The sequence below is a fragment of the Cetorhinus maximus genome, chromosome 20, assembly GCF_964194155.1.
Source record: "Cetorhinus maximus chromosome 20, sCetMax3.hap1.1, whole genome shotgun sequence".
Classification (NCBI taxonomy): domain Eukaryota; kingdom Metazoa; phylum Chordata; class Chondrichthyes; order Lamniformes; family Cetorhinidae; genus Cetorhinus; species Cetorhinus maximus.
Window position 1 is genome coordinate 15,322,297 of NC_135898.1, and position 19,033 is coordinate 15,341,329.

The 19,033-nt window shown below is 45.8% G+C and overlaps 1 protein-coding gene across 2 annotated transcripts in view; it reads left to right on the plus strand.

The window, feature by feature from the left end:
* Positions 1 to 1,048: 1,048 nt before the first annotated feature.
* Positions 1,049 to 19,033, plus strand: part of tacc1 (transforming, acidic coiled-coil containing protein 1) — a 90,647-nt gene continuing 72,662 nt past the window's right edge. Inside the window, exons 1-2 of one of the 2 annotated variants that reach the window (XM_078565620.1) lie at positions 1,049 to 1,605; positions 1,795 to 1,916. In XM_078565620.1, the coding sequence (XP_078421746.1) occupies positions 1,469 to 1,605; positions 1,795 to 1,916 (259 nt within the window). In that variant the 5' untranslated portion in view covers positions 1,049 to 1,468. The remainder of the gene's footprint in view (positions 1,606 to 1,794; positions 1,917 to 19,033) is intronic. The other variant, XM_078565619.1, reaches the window with a different exon arrangement.

Consider the following 19,033-nt stretch of genomic DNA (forward strand, 5'->3'; position numbering starts at 1 on the left):
GCATATCTCAACCTGTCGCTAATGCCAGTATACTTTGGAATCTGCAGTCTACGGTTGATTTCATTTGCAAGAGTACTACCTGGCTTTCAGTCTAAACTGTACAACTGGCAATTCAGAGGATCATAATTAGCAGTTAAATATATATGGCCTGATGTGACTGATAGTTAGTTGAGGATCTGTCTGGCTAAAAATAAATACACTGATTTAATCGATTTGATAGAGGTATTAGATTTGACAGAGCATTCAAAATCATGAGGGGCCTGGACAGAATAGATAGGGAGAAACTATTCCCACTGCCTGAGGGATCGCGAACCACAGGGCACAGATTTAAAGTCTTCGGCAAAAGAGGCAATGGCAACATGCGGAGAAACCTGTCCTTGCAGAGAGTGTTTGGGATCTGGAATGCACTGCCTGAAAGTGAGGTGGAAGCATGTTCAACCAAGGCATTCAAAAGGGAATTAGATTATTATCCAAAAAGGAAAAAATGTGCAGGGAGCTGGTGGAGCGGGGCTCAGTAAATTGCTCCTTCAGGGGGCCAGCACAGACACGATAGGCCGAATGGCCTCCTTCTGTGCTGTCACCATTCTATGATTCACGAATCTACTAAATAATTTATAAAGGACATTGATGTCAAGTTTAGAACCTATCCTAGGAGTAATGTGTATGTGTATCATCCTGGGTGTTTGGCTTTAAGTTTTCCTTGCCATCACAGTACAGGACCAGCCGTCTTTGAAGCAGCTTCCTTGCTGTCATGGATGTGAAGTTATTTTTACATTCGGAGCTGCTGTTGAGCTTTAATGAACTCGCTTTGCTGGAAGTCTCAGTAGCAGTGAGTTCTGCAGGTTGGATTTAACCATCATCCTGACAGAAAAAAAAACACAGGGGGGACTGGCTCACAGGATAACAAACACGCTGACAGATCTCTCTCTCTCTCTCTCTCTCACCACCAAACCCCCCCGCCCCCCATCCTCAAATCGGGTTAGTACAATCTGAGGGGCGGATCTTGAGAGAATGCTTCTGCTATCTGCCACCCAGCTGATTCTTGTTTGGCATTTAGATGCTGGCGGAGGGAGAGCGCTGGATGAGAGCGGACTTGTGCGCTATTTTTTTTTTTTCCTTTCCCCCATTCTCTCCCTCCACACCCTCTCTCCCTCCCTCCCTCCCAAGTGGGCCGCAGAATGGGAGCAAAAATAACTCCGGTCTGTTGGAAAGTTGCTGGAACCCAGTGAGAGAAAGTACTGAGACTGTCATGCAATTGCAAGCAAAACGCCAGGCTGCAGGCAGCGGAAGAAACTGACTTGATGTTTCACATGTAACCACATCCGTGATTTTAGCAGAAGCCCACATTCAGTTAGTCACACACACACACACACACACACGCCAGTAATTTTTTTTTTAAGTTTCCCTCCATTTTGTGAGAAGCAGCAGCAGCAGCAGCAGCCCCTCTGAGCAGGCTATTTTGTTTCCAATGGCTTTCAGTCCATGGCAGATCTTGTCTCCCATTCAGTGGGCGAAGTGGACGTGGTCTGTGGTTCGAGCAGGAGCGGGAGCTGAGGACAATGAAGATGAAGATTCAAAACCCGAAGAGAAAAGGTTAAGCTTCAGGCGAGTTGCTGTCTTGATGGAAATAAAAGACTGGGGTGGGAGGTGGGGGTAAAGAGGTTGTTGTGTGAGGGAGGTAGGCACGGTTGAGAAAGGAAGGTGTCGGTGCAATAAGAGAGAATCAATGAAAGTTGATCTCCGAAGGGAAAAATTCTTCATTTTCTCCTTTCTCCTCCTCCTGCTCCCCTACAGTTCTGACTCCGAAGCGAATTTCGAGACACCTGAGGCTGATACACCTGTACAGGGGCCAGCAGAGATTGTTGCCGGTGAGCTGGCTCGGAAACACAGAGGGAAACCAGGCACAGATAATGCAGGTAAGGCCATTAACCACAGTCGCCTGTCCTATTTATGGAGCTAAGGCACCAAAATAAAAAAAGGGGGGAGAAATTGATGTAACTTGACAGGATGCCAGCTGCTTTTCGCTGCAGTGGCCCTTGTGGTTTAACCGTTTTGAGATCAGTGCCGATTAGCATGCCGAATCCAACGTGGATGTTTGAGTAATCGGCCCTCTGCTGCTATTTCTCGCGTGAATGTACAGCAGAAATGACCATATCCCTTTTCGTCCCCAGCTCCGCATTAATGGCACAGTTTCACAGCTGCTTAAGCAGTTATTTTTCCAAATGGAAAGGCCTTTTGATCGCTTCTGTATTGTCATAATCTACCAGCATGGTTTTCCTGGGGATCATTGTTGAATAGACCGAGCTGGAAGTCACTGGAATATTCAAGATTAATGCTGTACACATACTGGGAAAAGTGCAGTCTTTTCAAAATCACCTTCAAAACCCTGTCTGTCTGTCTCTCTCTCCCTCTCTCTTCCCCTCCCTCCCCCTCCCTCCCCCCCCGAAAAAATAGGACATGGATCTTTTCACGCTGCAGACAGTTTATTGGACTGTGATGGTTTAAACATATCAATCAGCACGTTATACGTCTGTCCTTATCACGCTTGTATTAGCCAAAGACAAATGTTACCTTCAGTTGCTGAATAGCATGTTTTCAGCCATGGCAACCCGTTTGAAATATTCAGATCATATTTAAATATTTATATACTACATTCAGTGGTTGGATATATTTGGATTTTCACAAAGCATTTGATAAACTGTCTCGCAAGAGGTAATCACGCAAAGTTAGGGCTGAGATTAGGGTAATAGATTGCCATAGATTGAGGATTGGTTAACCGATCGAAAACAGAATAGGCATAAATGTGTCATTTTCAGGAGAACAGGATGTAACTGATGGGGGGGTGCTTAGGCCTAAGCTGTTAACCATCTATATCAATGATTTAGATGAGCACCTAGTGATATATATTCAAGTTTGTTAATGATACAAACTTAGGTGGGAAAGTAAACAGTGAGTAGGATGCAAAGAGTCTTCAAAGGAATATAAATATATTAAGTCAGTGGGCCAGAATATGGGAGCTGGAATATAATGTGAAGACGTATGATGTTATCCACTTTGGTCGGAAAGGCGGAAAAGCAGAATCCTTTTAAATGATGAGAGACTGGGTATTCAGAGGAACCTTGTACATGGCACGGAAAGTTAACACTCAGCTATTGCAAGCAATTAAGAAGGCAATGGTGTGTTGGCCTTTAGTACGAAGGGATTGGAATACAAGAGTGTAGCAATTGTACAGGACTTTGGTGAGACCACACTTCGAATACTGTGTACAGTTTTGGCCTCTTTACCTAAGGAAGGACACATTTGACTTTGAGGGACTGTAACTAAGGTTGACTAGACTGATTCCTGGTATGAGGAAATTGTCCTATGAGGACAGATAAGTATATTTCCTCCAATTTAGAAGAGTGAGAGTTGATTTCACTGAAATGTATAAATTCTCAAGGGGCCAGACTGACAGGGTAAATACTGGAAAGATGTTTTGCCTGACTAGGAAGTCTAGAACGTGGGACATGGGGTGGGATTTCCTGGACTTGCCCACCACCAGGGTCGCCCAGTCCCGCTGAAAGTCGGTGGGCTTTTGGCTGGGCTGCTGAATTCCCCATGGCGGCTCCCACCACAAAGGGGCTGGAAAATCCTGGCTATAGTCTCAGATGCTGCTGAGGACTGACACGAGGAGAAATTTCTTCACTGAGGCTTGCGAACTTCTGGAATTCTCAACCCCAGAAGGTAGTGGATGCTCCATTTTTGGGCAGATGGATAGATCCGAAGGGTATCGGATGATATGGGAATAGTGCAGCCGAGTAGATGATCAGCCTTGTGTTACTGAATGGTGGAGCAGGCTTGAGGGACCGAATGGCCTACTGCTATTTATGTTCTTATTTTGAAATGAATAATTTCTTTTTGCACTACTCCCAGTGGTTTGGAGGGACATCAGCCAGTGGTGATTTCAATGTCTTGGATGAGTTAAAGCCTTTGGGTTTGATGTTACAATTTGAGAGATTTTATTATCTGAAGGATGGCTGGTGGGTCAGAGCTTGATTAAAACGCTTAAGCCTGTTGCTGTACTGAATCCAAATCCTAACTTCAGCTCAATCACATCCCATGGATTCTTGAGACAGGGCACAGCCCCAATCTGGCTGTCAACAGCCTTGACCTAAGATCCAGAACTGCACTTGAGAGTAGGAAAACCCTGAATTTGAATAGTTGTGATAGTGGAGAGGTGAGCTGCTGATGTATGTTCATGTTCATGGACCACACAAGATCCCAAACCCCTTTCCCATCCCTGACCAATGCATTGGTCCTAGATCATGAGCACAAGGTGCCTTACACTCTTTGCCCCTTTACCCATTTTCTGATTTGAAGGGATGACAGTCATTCTGAAGGCACATCTATCAATAATTCTAGATGTTCTCAATATGACACATTGCTGCACCTCACATTGTATACTTCCAATATAGGCTCAATGGGTAAATTGGTCCTCTTCTGTGCTGCATCATTCTATGATTCCACGTGTTAGAGATCAGGCTGGAAGCTGTTATCTCCAGACTTGTTCCAGCCTGAATTTTGAAAAGGAGACCAGATGGAGGTCAGATATTACTTTGGCAGGTAGAAAGGGCCAATCCAAGTTACAGCTAACTTTCTCAGAGCAGCATTGTCAGGAATTACCCACCTGCTCCCTCATCCTAGGGATGATGCTCAACATAGGGGCATCCAAAATCTGTGTGTTTGCTCTTTGTTTTTGAAAAAAAAAACCTTTCCACTCCACTTTTTCTTCCCACTCCTTCCTCTCTTGAAGGATCTGAAGGATTATGAACTTTTTAATACTAGTTTTTAAGTAACTTTAAAAAGAAACCCTGAAATCTTCAAAGAACAGAATTTGGTGCAGTGTGTCTCTTGGGTACAATTCTACAGGCACTGGTCAGGAATTTGGCTAAGTGGCAATTATTTAATTGAGGAATAATGATTGACCAAGACACTAGAGGGAACTCTCCTGTCCTTTGAATCCTCACATGAGATCCTTTACATCTTTAATATCTTGATATTAAAGGTTTAATATCTTGATCTCTTTAATATCTGTCCGGTGCTGCACAGAAGTGTCAGCTTTAATCATGTGCTGAAGTCTCTGGAGTGGGGCTTGAACAAGGAACATTCTGACTCGGACAGGTATGGCCAATGCAGGTACCAGCTTCTGACCGTAAAGTGACAGTCAGCTCGCAGATCTGACTAATACTCGTGGCTGTGCATTCGTGCTTTTATATAGGTACAGAATGTCACTGAATCGCCAGCTACATTTTCATGTTTGGAGGCAGCAGACAGAACATTTTTTCTTTGCTAATATTTAAAATGAAGTGGCCAACCAATTGGATAGAACCCTTCCATATATAAAATGCCAGTGAGGCACAGGCAGGAGGTTTTGAGTTAGTGCCTTGTCGGGTGGGGAGGGATAGTCTCACAACTCTGTCCGTGTTGATTGGATTGATATCCTCCAATTAAATCACTCATTTCATGGTGTTGCAAGAATTGAAACATGAACTGTGCAGGAAAACAATTCTAATAACATCTCAGTTGTTCCTGAGTAAGATGATCTCATTTGGGGGTCATGGTAACCTGATGAAGGAGTGCAGTCACAATCCTGCTGGGTAATGGGTTCAGACACTATTAGGCACATCCCACCAATGATCTGGTGGATTGCTGACACTCACCAACACTCACTACATAAAGAATGACCATGAGTGGCCATCGACACCCATTTAGCTGGACCTCAGCTTTAAGACCATAATATAATGGAAGCAGGAGTAGGCCATTCAGCTCCTCGAGCTGCTCTGCCTTTCGGTCAGGTCATGATGAATTGCTACCTCAGATACAGACTCCCACACTATCTCCATATCCTCCAAATCCTTTATGTTGATCTCTGACTTGAATGTACTCAATGACTGAACATCCAGAGCTCTTTATAATAAAGAATTTCAAAGATTCACAGCCCTATTGGTCAAGAAATTTCTCAGTTCTAAATGGCTGACCCCTTATTCCAAGATCCCCAAGTCTAGACTCTCCAGCCAGGGAAAACCTACTCCCATCAACCACCCTGTAAGAACTTTGTTTCAATGAGGTCACCTCACGTTTTTCTAAACTCCAGGGAATAAAGACCTTTTCTACTCAATTTCTCCTCATTGGACATCTCAGGAACGATTTTCATGAACCTTTATTGCACTCCCTCTAAGCCAAGTATATCTTTCTTTTGCTAAGGAGACTAATTGTGTACACAGTACACTAGCTATGGTCTTACTAATGCCCTATACAATTGTGGTAAGACTTGTTTATATGGCAATCCCTTTGTAGTAAAGGCTAACATAATATTTGAAACGTAAACAGAAAATGCTGGAAAAACTCAGCAGGTCTGGCAGCATCTGTGGAGAGAGAAAACAGTCAAATGGACTCAATGTTAATTGTTTCTCACCATAGATGCTGCCAGACCTGCTGAACTTTTCCAGCATTTTCTGTTTTCATTTCAGATTTCCAGTGTCGCCAGTATTTTGCTTTCCTTATTAAATTTTCCTCACTTCTAGACGAGTGGAGAACGTAGGGAGAGCTTGGAATCTGAAGTCGTTGGTAACCACTGTAAAGGTTTCAAATATGAGATATTCCAGATACATCCTCTGCTCCTTTGACATCTGAGTACACTCATTTCCCCTATGTTTCTTGTTCCTGTTTTGATGAACACACAGCCAGCTGTTTTTGGTACATTGTTACTCCCCACAGCTCTAGGGCCTATTTTAGATTGTTAACTGACTGATCAGTATAATTAAAGGGGCAGTGTCACCTCTTGCAGAAGCACTTTTTTTTTTAGGGGAAGGCACTATCCCAACAACACTACCGTTCATGATCTGAATTTAATGTAAATTGAGGCCAAAAAGTAAAATGGGAGTGAAAAACTTCAAAATGCTGCTGGCAGTGAAGGTAGTGCAGGGAGAGAGCTTTTGGATCATGTGCCCTGGTTAATACAGGATTTGTGACTGCCCCGGCCCCTCATTTTGCAGTGATAAAAGTTCCTTTGAAGATATTAGAAAATGCAGTGACAGAACGGTACAGTAAATGGAAGATTTAAATTATCCAAACAGGAGCTCACGATCTATGAAATTATGGGTGGGGTCAATGAAAGACAAATTCAGCCTCCAGCGAAAGAGCCTTTCATTGCAGTCTGCACCAGTCTATTCAAGAGAGGAAGGGAATGGCTGGGGGCAGTGGAGGTAGCGTTAGAAGAGGTGGGTTTTTTTTTAATCCTGTGCCAGCTCCTGAGAACTTGCTTGAATACTTCCCCTGTCAACATTGCTGTTTGAGGGAATGTGCACGTGGATGAGGGAAGAATGGGGCCAATTTAAGTCCAAAATATAATCCTTTCAAATTACAAATAGAAAATTCGGATTCCAAAACCGTTAGTATTTTTAAAAAATATGCTCTGGAGCGGATATCCTTAAACTATCAATAACAGGCTTTTGGAGAGCATTTTTGATCTGACTGTGCTTTTTGATGTGTAATTTTTGTTTCCAATTTGAAATATATTTGGATTTTGCAGATGGTTTTAGTTAGTTCAAGCTGAGTCATAGCTGGGCTGTCATGAGATTGCTGGGTTCAGTTGCTGGGCTGTCATGAGATTGCTAACCTTATCAAGGGCAGTAGGAATGGTGGGATCATTGACCTGATGGCTCAAAGGTTCGTTTATGAGCTGGCAGGGAAGGGAAAAACAAATTAACTGGGGTTTCTATTATTGTTGGAAATGTCAGAATGAGGATTGGGACCAGGATTAGCCCATTTTGTACTGAGCTGTGGCCTGCAGGGAGTTGACACCTTCAGGACAGCTACAGTACTAGTAGCAGGAAATGAAGCAGCAAAACTTTTGAGGCGGAATATGATCATTTCACAAGTGATAGCAGTGAAGTGGTTAATCAGCTCTGTGCTCCAAACAAAGGTATTATACAGGATGCAGCATTCTACTGGGATTGTGACAAAGGTCAACTGGGTGGGAGACTGTAAACCACAACACAATGCTATAATTTTCTTGCCATACACCATGTTCAAAATATGGATAAAAATAGTTGATCCAACAACGCACTGTGAACTCCAAAAGGAACAAAATGTTTATTATGGTGCTCTGCATTCCACTTGAAGGGACATAATCTTCATAAAACATTTTGTGTGGCCATTAGTTTTTATGGGGGTGGCAGAAATGTCACGTGTCCTTTTTCTGCTGTTGGCATGGAGTGTTTATTACAAAGTGAAGCATTTCAGTATGATTCACTTAACTGCATCATGGCTTTGTGAACAAATACTTCTCCATTCTCTAACCAGCCTGATTTTGAGAAGTGTACATGAACTGAGAGACCTTGGTGTCCATATACACAAATCCTTAAAGGTGACAGGGCGATTTGGTGAGGTGGTTAAAAATAACATGGGTTTCTTGGGTTTATAAATAGAGGAGTAGGATATAAAAGTAAAGAAATTTATGCTAGAAATTTATCAATCGCTTGTTCAGCCTCAGCTGGAGAATTGTGACAAGTCTGGACATCACATTTCAGTAATGATGTAAAGCCCACAGAAAGGGTGCAGAGGAGGTTTACCAGGATGTTACGAGGCAAGAGGGACTTCATTTGTCTAAAGAAGTTGGAAATATTAGGGTTGTTTTCCTTCAAATAGGGAAAGGAAAAAGATGACCTAATTGAGGTTTTCAAGATAATGAAACATTCCATCTGGCAAGTAGCTCATTAACCAGAGGGCACGGATTCAAAATCAGGGGAAAATGATCGAAGGGGGGGTATAAGAGTATTTTCCATTTAGTTCTTGAGATCTAGAATGGTGTAGCTGAAAAGCTGATTCCATGAAGAATTTTAAGAGGGTTGGGCAGAGAATGAGGAACTTGCAGGGTATGGAACAAAAAATGGGCACGTGGGACTCAGCACGACTACTCCTTCAAAGAGTTATCACAGATATGATGGGCTGAATGGTCTCCTTCACTGTGTAAATTTCTGGGATTCTGTGGAGTGGATTTTTTTTGATGAAAAAAAGAATATATTTTCCTCTCACTTCAGTATTATATTACTCCTGTGTTCTGCAAAGTTGGGTAAGAGAAAAACGCCTGTTTTGGGTGCACCTTAATTTTTTGTTTCCCATATGTGCTTTCCTAAAAAGTGCCCATTGGGTTGTTGGTGTAGCTGGATCTGTGGATTTCTGAGACAGGGATCTAGTTCCTGATCCACCATCTGCTTTTGACTTTCAAGTTTTCGAGTTGTTGTGATCTTCTGGGCTGTGTCCTGATGGGAGAGGAGGTGAAGGCAGTTCGGCAGATGATGAAAAGGCTTTTTGGTGATACATGTGACTTAGTACAGGATGCAAACTCCTATCTATTTTAGAAGCCAATGAGAGTCTTCTAGGATCTCATTCTTCAAATGGGAGCACAAGTCTGTCATTCTGTAATCACTGTGATAAAAGTCACCCAGTGCCAATTGTTTATGTCAGTTTGTTAAGGAGTTAGTTCATCATGTGACTATAGAACATTTGTAGAAATTTTTAATGTGCTATGTTTCAAACTATTTTGACATTTTTATTGCAATGTCAGGATCAGTATTACAAGAGTTCATTCCCCACAGGACACGCGCACTGGTAGATAACCATTGTTTCCTCGAATTCCATTCCACTCGGGACTACACTAAACCTTACAATTTGGAGAGGGCACCTCTCTCATTCACAGCTTGTCCATATAAATCAGGTGCAGCAAAGTCTGTATGGCCTGGTGGCAAGAGTTTACATCCTAAAGAGGAATTGCACCTTTATATGCATCAATGACAGAATGAGATTTATGAAGAACAATACGCCACACTACAAATCGACACATTGCCCTCTGACCCCCTGGCCCAGCCCAGTGTCCCACACTGCCCCGTGTCCCCTGATCCAGCCCATGTCACCCCTCCCAGCTCCAGCCCCCTATTTCTCCCCCTGCCCCCCACCTCCTCAGCTCCAGCCGGATGTCCTGCCAGAGCAGGTCACTGTCCCCCTTCACTATAACACGGTGAACAGTGACACACACTGTCAGATGCCATATTGGTTTACAGCAATAAGTAACACTGTGACGTGTCAAACCACAGAGAGTCGTACCTGCATCAGGAACAAGTAGGTCAAGGCAATGTAGAGGGAAAAAACTGAACACAAGGAATTAATGATTCAGCAGACAAAGTCCCAAGTTCTTTCGTGTAGCCTGACAAGTTGCATTAAACTACACAGAATTTAGTTATAAATTCTTGATTCAGCCTAATTTATTTCCTTATCTTGTCATTATCAAAATTCTGAAAATGATCCTGGGCTTCATATTTTATGGTTTAATTGTGGAAAGATGGATGAAGTCCTCCCTGATCAGATGGTGGTTTTATAACCTGCTGTCTGGAAAGTAGTTGCAGGATTTTAATATTTGTTCATTAATATTCCTGAAACCAAGAACTCTTTATCATAATATCATTATCCTTCACTTACAATTAGTTACAGCTTTGAATTCTGCACTAACATCCAACGAGACCTAAATCACTTTGCATTAATGAATATACTCACGCATAAAACACGAATGTGGCTCCTCACTGGAACTAATCCATCCTTGGCCTTTGAAAGTCAATTCTCGTTCATCTGATACCCATAGCAATCGATCATCCAGTGCATTTGCTCAGTTCAGCCATGAGTATTGGAGGACAGGGCAAACTCAGAAGGTTCACGGAGACGATGCCCTTGTGGAAGGAGCATTGATTCAGTGACATTGAGAGAGGTTGGAAAACAGGTTCCCTTTCTTGATGGGGGGTATGGGGTGCGATTTCTGATGGTATCAGGATGAGGGCAGGGGAAGGACACAAGGAGTGTGGGCAATGGGGGCCCAGGGTGTGTAGGTCGTTGGGGAAAGGGGCACCACATGATGTGTGTGATGAGGAGAGAGATGGCTACAGTGTGTGTGGCTTAATGGGCAGAGAGAGAGGGTCACGGTGTTTAGGTGACGGGGCGGAGGGAGGGGCACAGGGTGTGGCTGAGAGGGTGGCGGGGGGCACAGGGTGTGCTGATGGGGCGGGAGGAGGGGCACAACGTGAGTGGGTGACGGGGCTGAGAGGGGGGCACAGTGTGAGCGGGAGATGGAGCGGAGGGAGGGGCACAACGTGAGTGAGTGATGGGGCGGAGAGAGGGGCACAGTGTGTGTAGGTGACAGGGCGGAGAGAGGGGCACAGTGTGAGTGGGTGACGTGGCGGAGAGAGGGGCACAGTGTGAGTGGGTGATGGGGCTGAGAGAGGGGCACAGTGTGAGTGGGTGACGTGGCGGAGAGAGGGGCACAGTGTGAGTGGGTGACGGGGCTGAGAGAGGGGCACAGCGTGAGTGGGTGACGGGGCTGAGAGGGGCACAGTGTGAGTGGGTGACGGGGCTGAGAGAGGGGCACAGTGTGAGTGGGTGATGGGGCTGAGAGAGGGGCACAGTGTGAGTGGGTGATGGGGCTGAGAGAGGGGCACAGTGTGAGTGGGTGATGGGGCTGAGAGAGGGGCACAGTGTGAGTGGGTGATGGGGCTGAGAGAGGGGCACAGTGTGAGTGGGTGACGGGGCGGAGAGAGGGGCACAGTGTGAGTGGGTGACGGGGCTGAGAGAGGGGCACAGCGTGAGTGGGTGACGGGGCTGAGAGGGGCACAGTGTGAGTGGGTGACGGGGCTGAGAGAGGGGCACAGTGTGAGTGGGTGATGGGGCTGAGAGAGGGGCACAGTGTGAGTGGGTGATGGGGCTGAGAGAGGGGCACAGTGTGAGTGGGTGATGGGGCTGAGAGAGGGGCACAGTGTGAGTGGGTGATGGGGCTGAGAGAGGGGCACAGTGTGAGTGGGTGACGGGGCGGAGAGAGGGGCACAGTGTGAGTGGGTGACGGGGCTGAGAGAGGGGCACAGCGTGAGTGGGTGACGGGGCTGAGAGGGGCACAGTGTGAGTGGGTGACGGGGCTGAGAGAGGGGCACAGTGTGAGTGGGTGATGGGGCTGAGAGAGGGGCACAGTGTGAGTGGGTGATGGGGCTGAGAGAGGGGCACAGTGTGAGTGGGTGATGGGGCTGAGAGAGGGGCACAGTGTGAGTGGGTGATGGGGCTGAGAGAGGGGCACAGTGTGAGTGGGTGACGGGGCTGAGAGAGGGGCACAGTGTGAGTGGGTGACAGGGCTGAGAGAGGGACACAGTGTGAGTGGGTGATGGGGCGGAGAGAGGGGCACAGTGTGAGTGTGTGACGGGGCTGAGAGAGGGGCACAGTGTGTGATGGGGTTGAGAGAGGGGCACAGTGTGAGTGGGTGACGGGGCTGAGAGAGGGGCACAGTGTGAGTGGGTGACGGGGCGGAGAGAGGGGCACAGCGTGAGTGGGTGACGGGGCTGAGAGAGGGGCACAGCGTGTGATGGGGTTGAGAGAGGGGCACAGTGTGAGTGGGTGACGGGGCTGAGAGAGGGACACAGCGTGAGTGGGTGACGGGGCTGAGAGAGGGGCACAGTGTGTGATGGGGTTGGGAGAGGGGCACAGTGTGAGTGGGTGACGGGGCTGAGAGAGGGGCAGAGTGTGAGTGGGTGACGGGGCTGAGAGGGGCATAGTATGAGTGGGTGATGGGGCTGAGGGGCACAGTGTGAGTGGGTGACGGGGCTGAGAGAGGGGCACAGTGTGAGTGGGTGACGGGGCTGAGAGAGGGGCACAGTGTGAGTGGGTGATGGGGCTGAGAGAGGGGCACAGTGTGAGTGGGTGATGGGGCTGAGAGAGGGGCACAGTGTGAGTGGGTGACGGGGCTGAGAGAGGGGCACGGTGTGAGTGGGTGAAGGGGCTGAGAGAGGGGCACAGTGTGGTGGGTGACGGGGCTGAGAGAGGGGCACAGTGTGAGTGGGTGACGGGGCTGAGAGAGGGGCACAGTGTGCGTGGGTGACGGGGCTGAGAGAGGGGCACAGTGTGAGTGGGTGACGGGGCTGAGAGAGGGGCACAGTGTGCAGTCCGTGGGTGAGATGAGGAGAAATTCAGAAAATAACAATGGAAGCTGCAGTTTTTCAAAAAAGAATAATTTGGAAATAAATCCTGGCTATAGCTTGCTGTAGGAACACCTACATTCGCATTTTGCGCTCACTCGTGGCACTGCTTTGAATTGGGGTTCATCCCAGTTTTTCGCTGCAGCAGGATGAGCAGAGGGGAAGATGGGAACTTAAGGAATTGCAGGATTAAAAAGATTTTCTGATTGTACTACCAATATACTATCCTCGATTGCAATATTATTTTCTGCCTCTGTGGTTTAATAGCTTTGGCAAGGGGAAAGATGTATTGCCAGTTTTATTTATGGAAGAGTTTATCGACAATTACGGGACCCTCTGAGTCACATTTGTCTGTAATGAGCAATATGATGAAGAATTGAGTAGTAAGATTGATTTATGTCTGTTCTGCAATGACTGTGTTTCAGACCCTTTTTCCACAAGGTTGAATCTGGGAGAAACCTTCACTCCAAAATAGTGCTTTTACTGGGGCTTGGCGCCTGCAGCTATCATTTATTGCTGTCTCCAATGCGAGAATCTGATGACGAGAATCAATTAGGCTACTCAAACATGAGATTAAATTGAAATTCCCTGAACCGGTTTTACCCTTTGAATGTGTTTACAGTCACAGCAAAATGGAGGGATGCACTGAGTGCAGCACATAGCATTCGTGTGCAGACAGTGATTAATAACGAATGCACCATTGTTAGGGAGCAGGAGAATAGCAACTGGAGCAGGCCTTTGCCAGGGGGAGAGATTATCCCTTCTTGTTCTAACTGGCTTGCTCTTAATACTGTTGGTTATCTCATTTAATAATTAGGTAGATAACCATAAAACAGAGGCAATTTAATGTATATTCAAATGAAATATTCTGACACTTTGATTAATTTACACGCTTTCTTGCCTCCTGTAGTAAGGAGATAGTGTTTTAGCTTCAAGGTAAAAGGTTGCAGCATTTTGCACATTTAATTGTTCTCCGCTAAAGCAGGGCTGCATTCATTGCAGAGTGAGTGGTGCTGAGTCCTCTTAGTGAATGCCTGTATGACTGAGTGGTTTGCTAGCCCATTTCAATGGGCATAGTTTGATTCGAGTCCCAGGTGGGCCAGACTGGCGAGGACTCGAGGGGTTCCTTACCGACAAGACAGGAGTAGACCATTAACTTTTCACAACTTGGTTGGTTTTGTATCGAGCCTTACACAGCCTCATGACATCTCAAAGTGCTTTGCAACCAATGCAGTACTTTTGAAAAGTCATCACTGTTGTTGAATTGTAGGAAACATGGCAGCTAATTCGTGCAGTGCAAGTTCCCACAAACAACAATGTGATCATTGTCGTCTAAGAGTCTGGCATAGAAAGGTTTAATGTGGGACTGGGTACAGTACTGCCCACACTACGATATAAAGGAACACGTGACCTGAGGCTTGAGGACAGTCTTTTACTGGACAGAGACATGTGTACAGGCAAGCATGGAGATAGCTCTTAGCTTTGTACAAATAAACAGTATAAGGTCTTAGCTATGAGTAGCTGATAAACACTTAACTGTTAAACTATACAAGACTCAGAACCTCTTTGTGAGACCTACACACAACACCTTACAATAACAATGACTGAATAATCTATTTTAGCGATGCTGATTATTTTAGCGATGCTGATTGAGGGATAAGTGTTGTCCAGGACACAGGGGAAACCTCAATCTAGTGCCATGGGATCCTTTACATCTACCTTTTGTAGGCGGACGGGGCTTTGATTTAACATCTCATCTGAAAAACGGCACCTCCGACAATGCACTACTCCTTCAGTACAGTAAGTAAAATGAATGCAGATGTAACTATTTTTTAAAAAAAAAACCCACTTGGGGGAGGAAAATAGCAAGCAATGAAGTTTTCACTGAGCTGTGTTCCATGGTGAACTAATCCAAAATTACCTTTGCAGCCTTTCACTGAATCTCCAGAGCTTTCAAACATCACTTTTCCAAGTTGCAAAGTGTGTTTATTTACTCACGGATTTTAAATGTGATTCCATCCAAAATGCTGAGCTGTCTCGTGTAATATGCCTTGTTCAAGTTGAAGAGTAGCACGGCAGAGTGTGAATGTGAGTCGATGCAAATTGATAACAGCGCTGCCCAGTACAACGTGCTTTAATTACTAGATGCACAGATCTAATAGGTCAAAAGCAGGCTCCAGCTTACAGCTCCCTGGCATAATGTGATGTAGTATCACCATTTATTTTGCCTACCATTTTACATTTGGAACAGACCTCAAACATGGATGCATGTTACAGGCAAGCACAGAGTAAATTTGTAGAGATAAGCCTGTTTTATATGCGACTTGGCATTACATAGAGTCCAAATGAAAATTACTCGCAGTCCGCACCACCCTACCCGCACCCCCCCCGCCACACCCCACCCCACCCCAACCTTCGCTCCAATTATTTGAGTGTTGTAGCTGCTTATTCACATTATTTACCCTGCCTGGAAAAGTTTTAGCAGACAATTCGGCTTTAAATTATCCGGAACAGATTGTCTCCTGCGCTCTTCCTGTTCCTTTGTCAACGTTCAGCCTGATGGCCAGACGATATGTGGCTGGCTGGGTAGCAGGTGCTATTGTAACTGTGATGTACCAACTCAGGCTGCATTTGCCACGACGGACCACGTGTGAAACACAAGAGGTGGGACAGGGCGAACTCAAACGGAGCGAGCATCAAAACAACCTCCAAGCACAACCTTGCTCAAGGTTTTAAAATTTCACAAAGTCAGGTGTGCAGCTTTCCGATTTTGCCTGTAATGTGTGTGCTTGAAGGATGGATGAATATGTAAACAGGAAGTGTTGAGAAGGGTATTTTCAGTTAAGTACTCTCTAGTTCAGCAGCTGGCTTTTTCAGTAGACTTAAGAAGCACCTGGTGGAAAGTACAGCTCACCAACTGGTTCTAACCAGACGTTAGAAAGCTTTAATACCTGGATAGAGGGAGGTTAGGGAGGAACATCTGCTGTTCCTGCCATGTATTTTTACTTGACTTCAATGCAGCTGTGACGGTTTGGACTTCCCAGGTGTTTTGGTGACAGTCTGAGCTTTGCACCTGGCTGCTGGGTTTGGCTGGCCCCTCCCCCTCGCTACCTGGCTGCTGGGTTTGGCTGGCCCCTCCCCCTCGCTTCCTGGCTGCTGGGTTTGGCTGGCCCCTCCCCCTCGCTTCCTGGCTGCTGGGTTTGGCTGGCCCCTCCCCCTCGCTTCCTGGCTGCTGGGTTTGGCTGGCCCCTCCCCCTCGCTTCCTGGCTGCTGGGTTTGGCTGGCCCCTCCTCCTCGCTTCCTGGCTGCTGGGTTTGGCTGGCCCCTCCCCCTCGCTTCCTGGCTGCTGGGTCACTGTCTTGTCCTCTGTTAAAACAGCTAAAAGGGACAAAGATGTTACAACTGTGAGTGAAGGAAACCAGCAGGTGTGGGGGAAAATGTGGCCGTCAGCAAAAAGCCCAGATGAAAATTGACATCATCATGTTGGAAACATTTCTCCCCATCTCGTGTACACAAAATCTTAGCATTGTGGAGTATGGTGGTAATGGAAGCTGGAAATGAAACAGCCAAGGGTGAACAGTAAACTCATCAATAATAAGCATTGTTTCATATTAAGAAGGTAACGTGAGGAAATTCAATGCTAAAAGTGCATTAATGGGCGAGATAATAGACAACTCCAAAGCTTTGACCAAGTTTATGACATGATTGCCACTTCCAACAGTGCCTTATATCTTTGCATCTTTTGTCCTCTCAGTATTGTGGAAGTGTTGCTATGGTTAACACCTGGCGTGCCTGAATTTATTACCTGAAGGATTTTGCAGGGTGTTTCAGCAAACAGTTCCAACCTGTCAGCTACATGTTACATACTAAGGGTCGTCTTGTATCATCACCAACTGACATCTGGTGGTCAGGAAATCCTGTGCAGCGATTGCCTGATTTTCCAAAATGACTTCAAAATGGGATCAGTCTCCTTTCTGACTTGTTAACACTGGCAGTGTGGTCACTGCTATTTTAAAGAAAGGTGCCTCTGTCCCTGATGCTTGGGACAGTACACCTGATGGTCAAAAATCAAGCTTATTGTCCCATTTTTCACCTGGCATTTGCAACCACAGAATGGAGCCGTGACCTTCACACTCCATTAAAACTGGCAATGAAACTGCAGCCAATTTGAAAGGGACCTAGTTTGGGGTGTCAGAAGCACCTGCCTATGCCAGGCGATAGGACCTTGATTTCCATATTAAAAAGTATGGCACAAACCGGACCCCAGCTTGTCATTTTAGGTAGTAGCTGGTTAGGGCCTGCACACTGCAGTTTCTCTCACTCTCGCTCGGTAAGAAAGACCTCCAGCACTAGCTACAGGGATGACCAAATCTAGCTTTCCCTGCTGGGGTGGCCTGCTTAGCACTTTCCAGCTCTCCTGGTGAATGCAAGTGAGTCCGAAGCACGGTGGTGGCGGACCCCCGCCATGGGAATAGTGACCAGTGTGAGCCACCGACCAGACCCCGAAAGCCAAAAATAGACCCCAGAATGCATAAGTTGGAAAATTAGTCTTCCAAGTTGAGTAAAATGCTTGTATGTACTGAGGAAGGTTAGTCGTGTAATCTGTTCAAAGTACCTGCAACAGCAGTAGAAGGTGCTCAGGGTGGAGAGCTGAGAAGCAAAAAAAAAAAGGATCCAAGGAAGGTGAAAATTTGAAATAAAATCAGCAAGTGTTGCCAACAGCCAGCAGGTCAGCCCCTCCCATTTGTGAAGAGAGAAATGGAGTTCATGTTTCAAGTCTGTGACCTTTTGCCAGATGTTGGAGCATCCATTTGTTCCTGCCTTCAAGGCCATCATTCAACATGTGGCAGAAGGCCGCAGATCTGTTTCTCCCTCCATTCACAGTGCTTGAGAATTTCCACCAGTTTCTACATATAAATAGGCTCGGGTGCTCATTTTAATGTTGAAGCATCATTGAACACTGGCCTCTGAGAGGACCAAAGGGACAGAGTAGTTGAATCACTTTGGTTGTATTGAAATTCTCTCGCTCCCCCTGACACTCTTGCCAAGGGGAGGCAGTACAAGATTGACCAGGCTTCCTGCTCCCGAGCACCAGTCACCCCTTGGAAAGTGGATGTGTTAGGACAGGATTAAGGCCTCCTTTTGCTCCCAGGGTTAAATTGGCAGCTGGTAGTCATTGCCCAAGTTGCTATGGAAAGAATGGCCAGCACTGAAGGAACCAAAGTGATGATATCTTCAGGAAAGGGATGGAAGAACATTGAAGGGCAATTGAAGAGTTAGTGTAGTCATTCCCACTGAATGCAAAATGCCATGTTGAACAATGCAACTTGGGCTGTTTAAAACAAGTGGTGACCTCCACAATGAACCTGCAGCAGAAACAGCTGAAGTTAATCTAGGGTAAGGATTTTGTGTGAAATGAAATAAAATATAAGACTCTGCATCAGGCAAATGTCAAATGATTGGAAATCTTCTGGGCTTACAAACTATTTTGTTTTATGATTCCTGCTCTGACCCCCATGAGTGTTGGATCCTTGTAACACTTTCAGATTTTATGTTTGCTGAACAGAAAGTGCTGGAAATAGTAGGCCTGGCTTCATCTGCCGAGAGACTAACCGAGTTGTCGTTTCAGTTAGATGACCTTGCTTCAGAACTTTTGAGGGTTCATTTGCAAAATGACCCATCTATTGCCCTCGATCAAATTAAATATTTCAACTTCTGAGCTACCTCCCAATAGGGGAGGTCAAACCATGGCTCATAGGCCCCTAATGGCTGGCAAATTCTATCCTATTTGTGATTATGTTTCTCTACTTCCTGCTCTCTCTCATAGACAAAGGCTGTGCTATTTCTATTTAAAATGCTGCAAAATAGAAGTTGTTTCATCTCCATTCAACTCGTGGTGCCATAATATGAAACCCATGATAATGTTACGGATGCTTAAAATGTAGCAGACAAAGAATATCCTGGCAATTGAGCTTCAGTTCTATTTGGGTTAA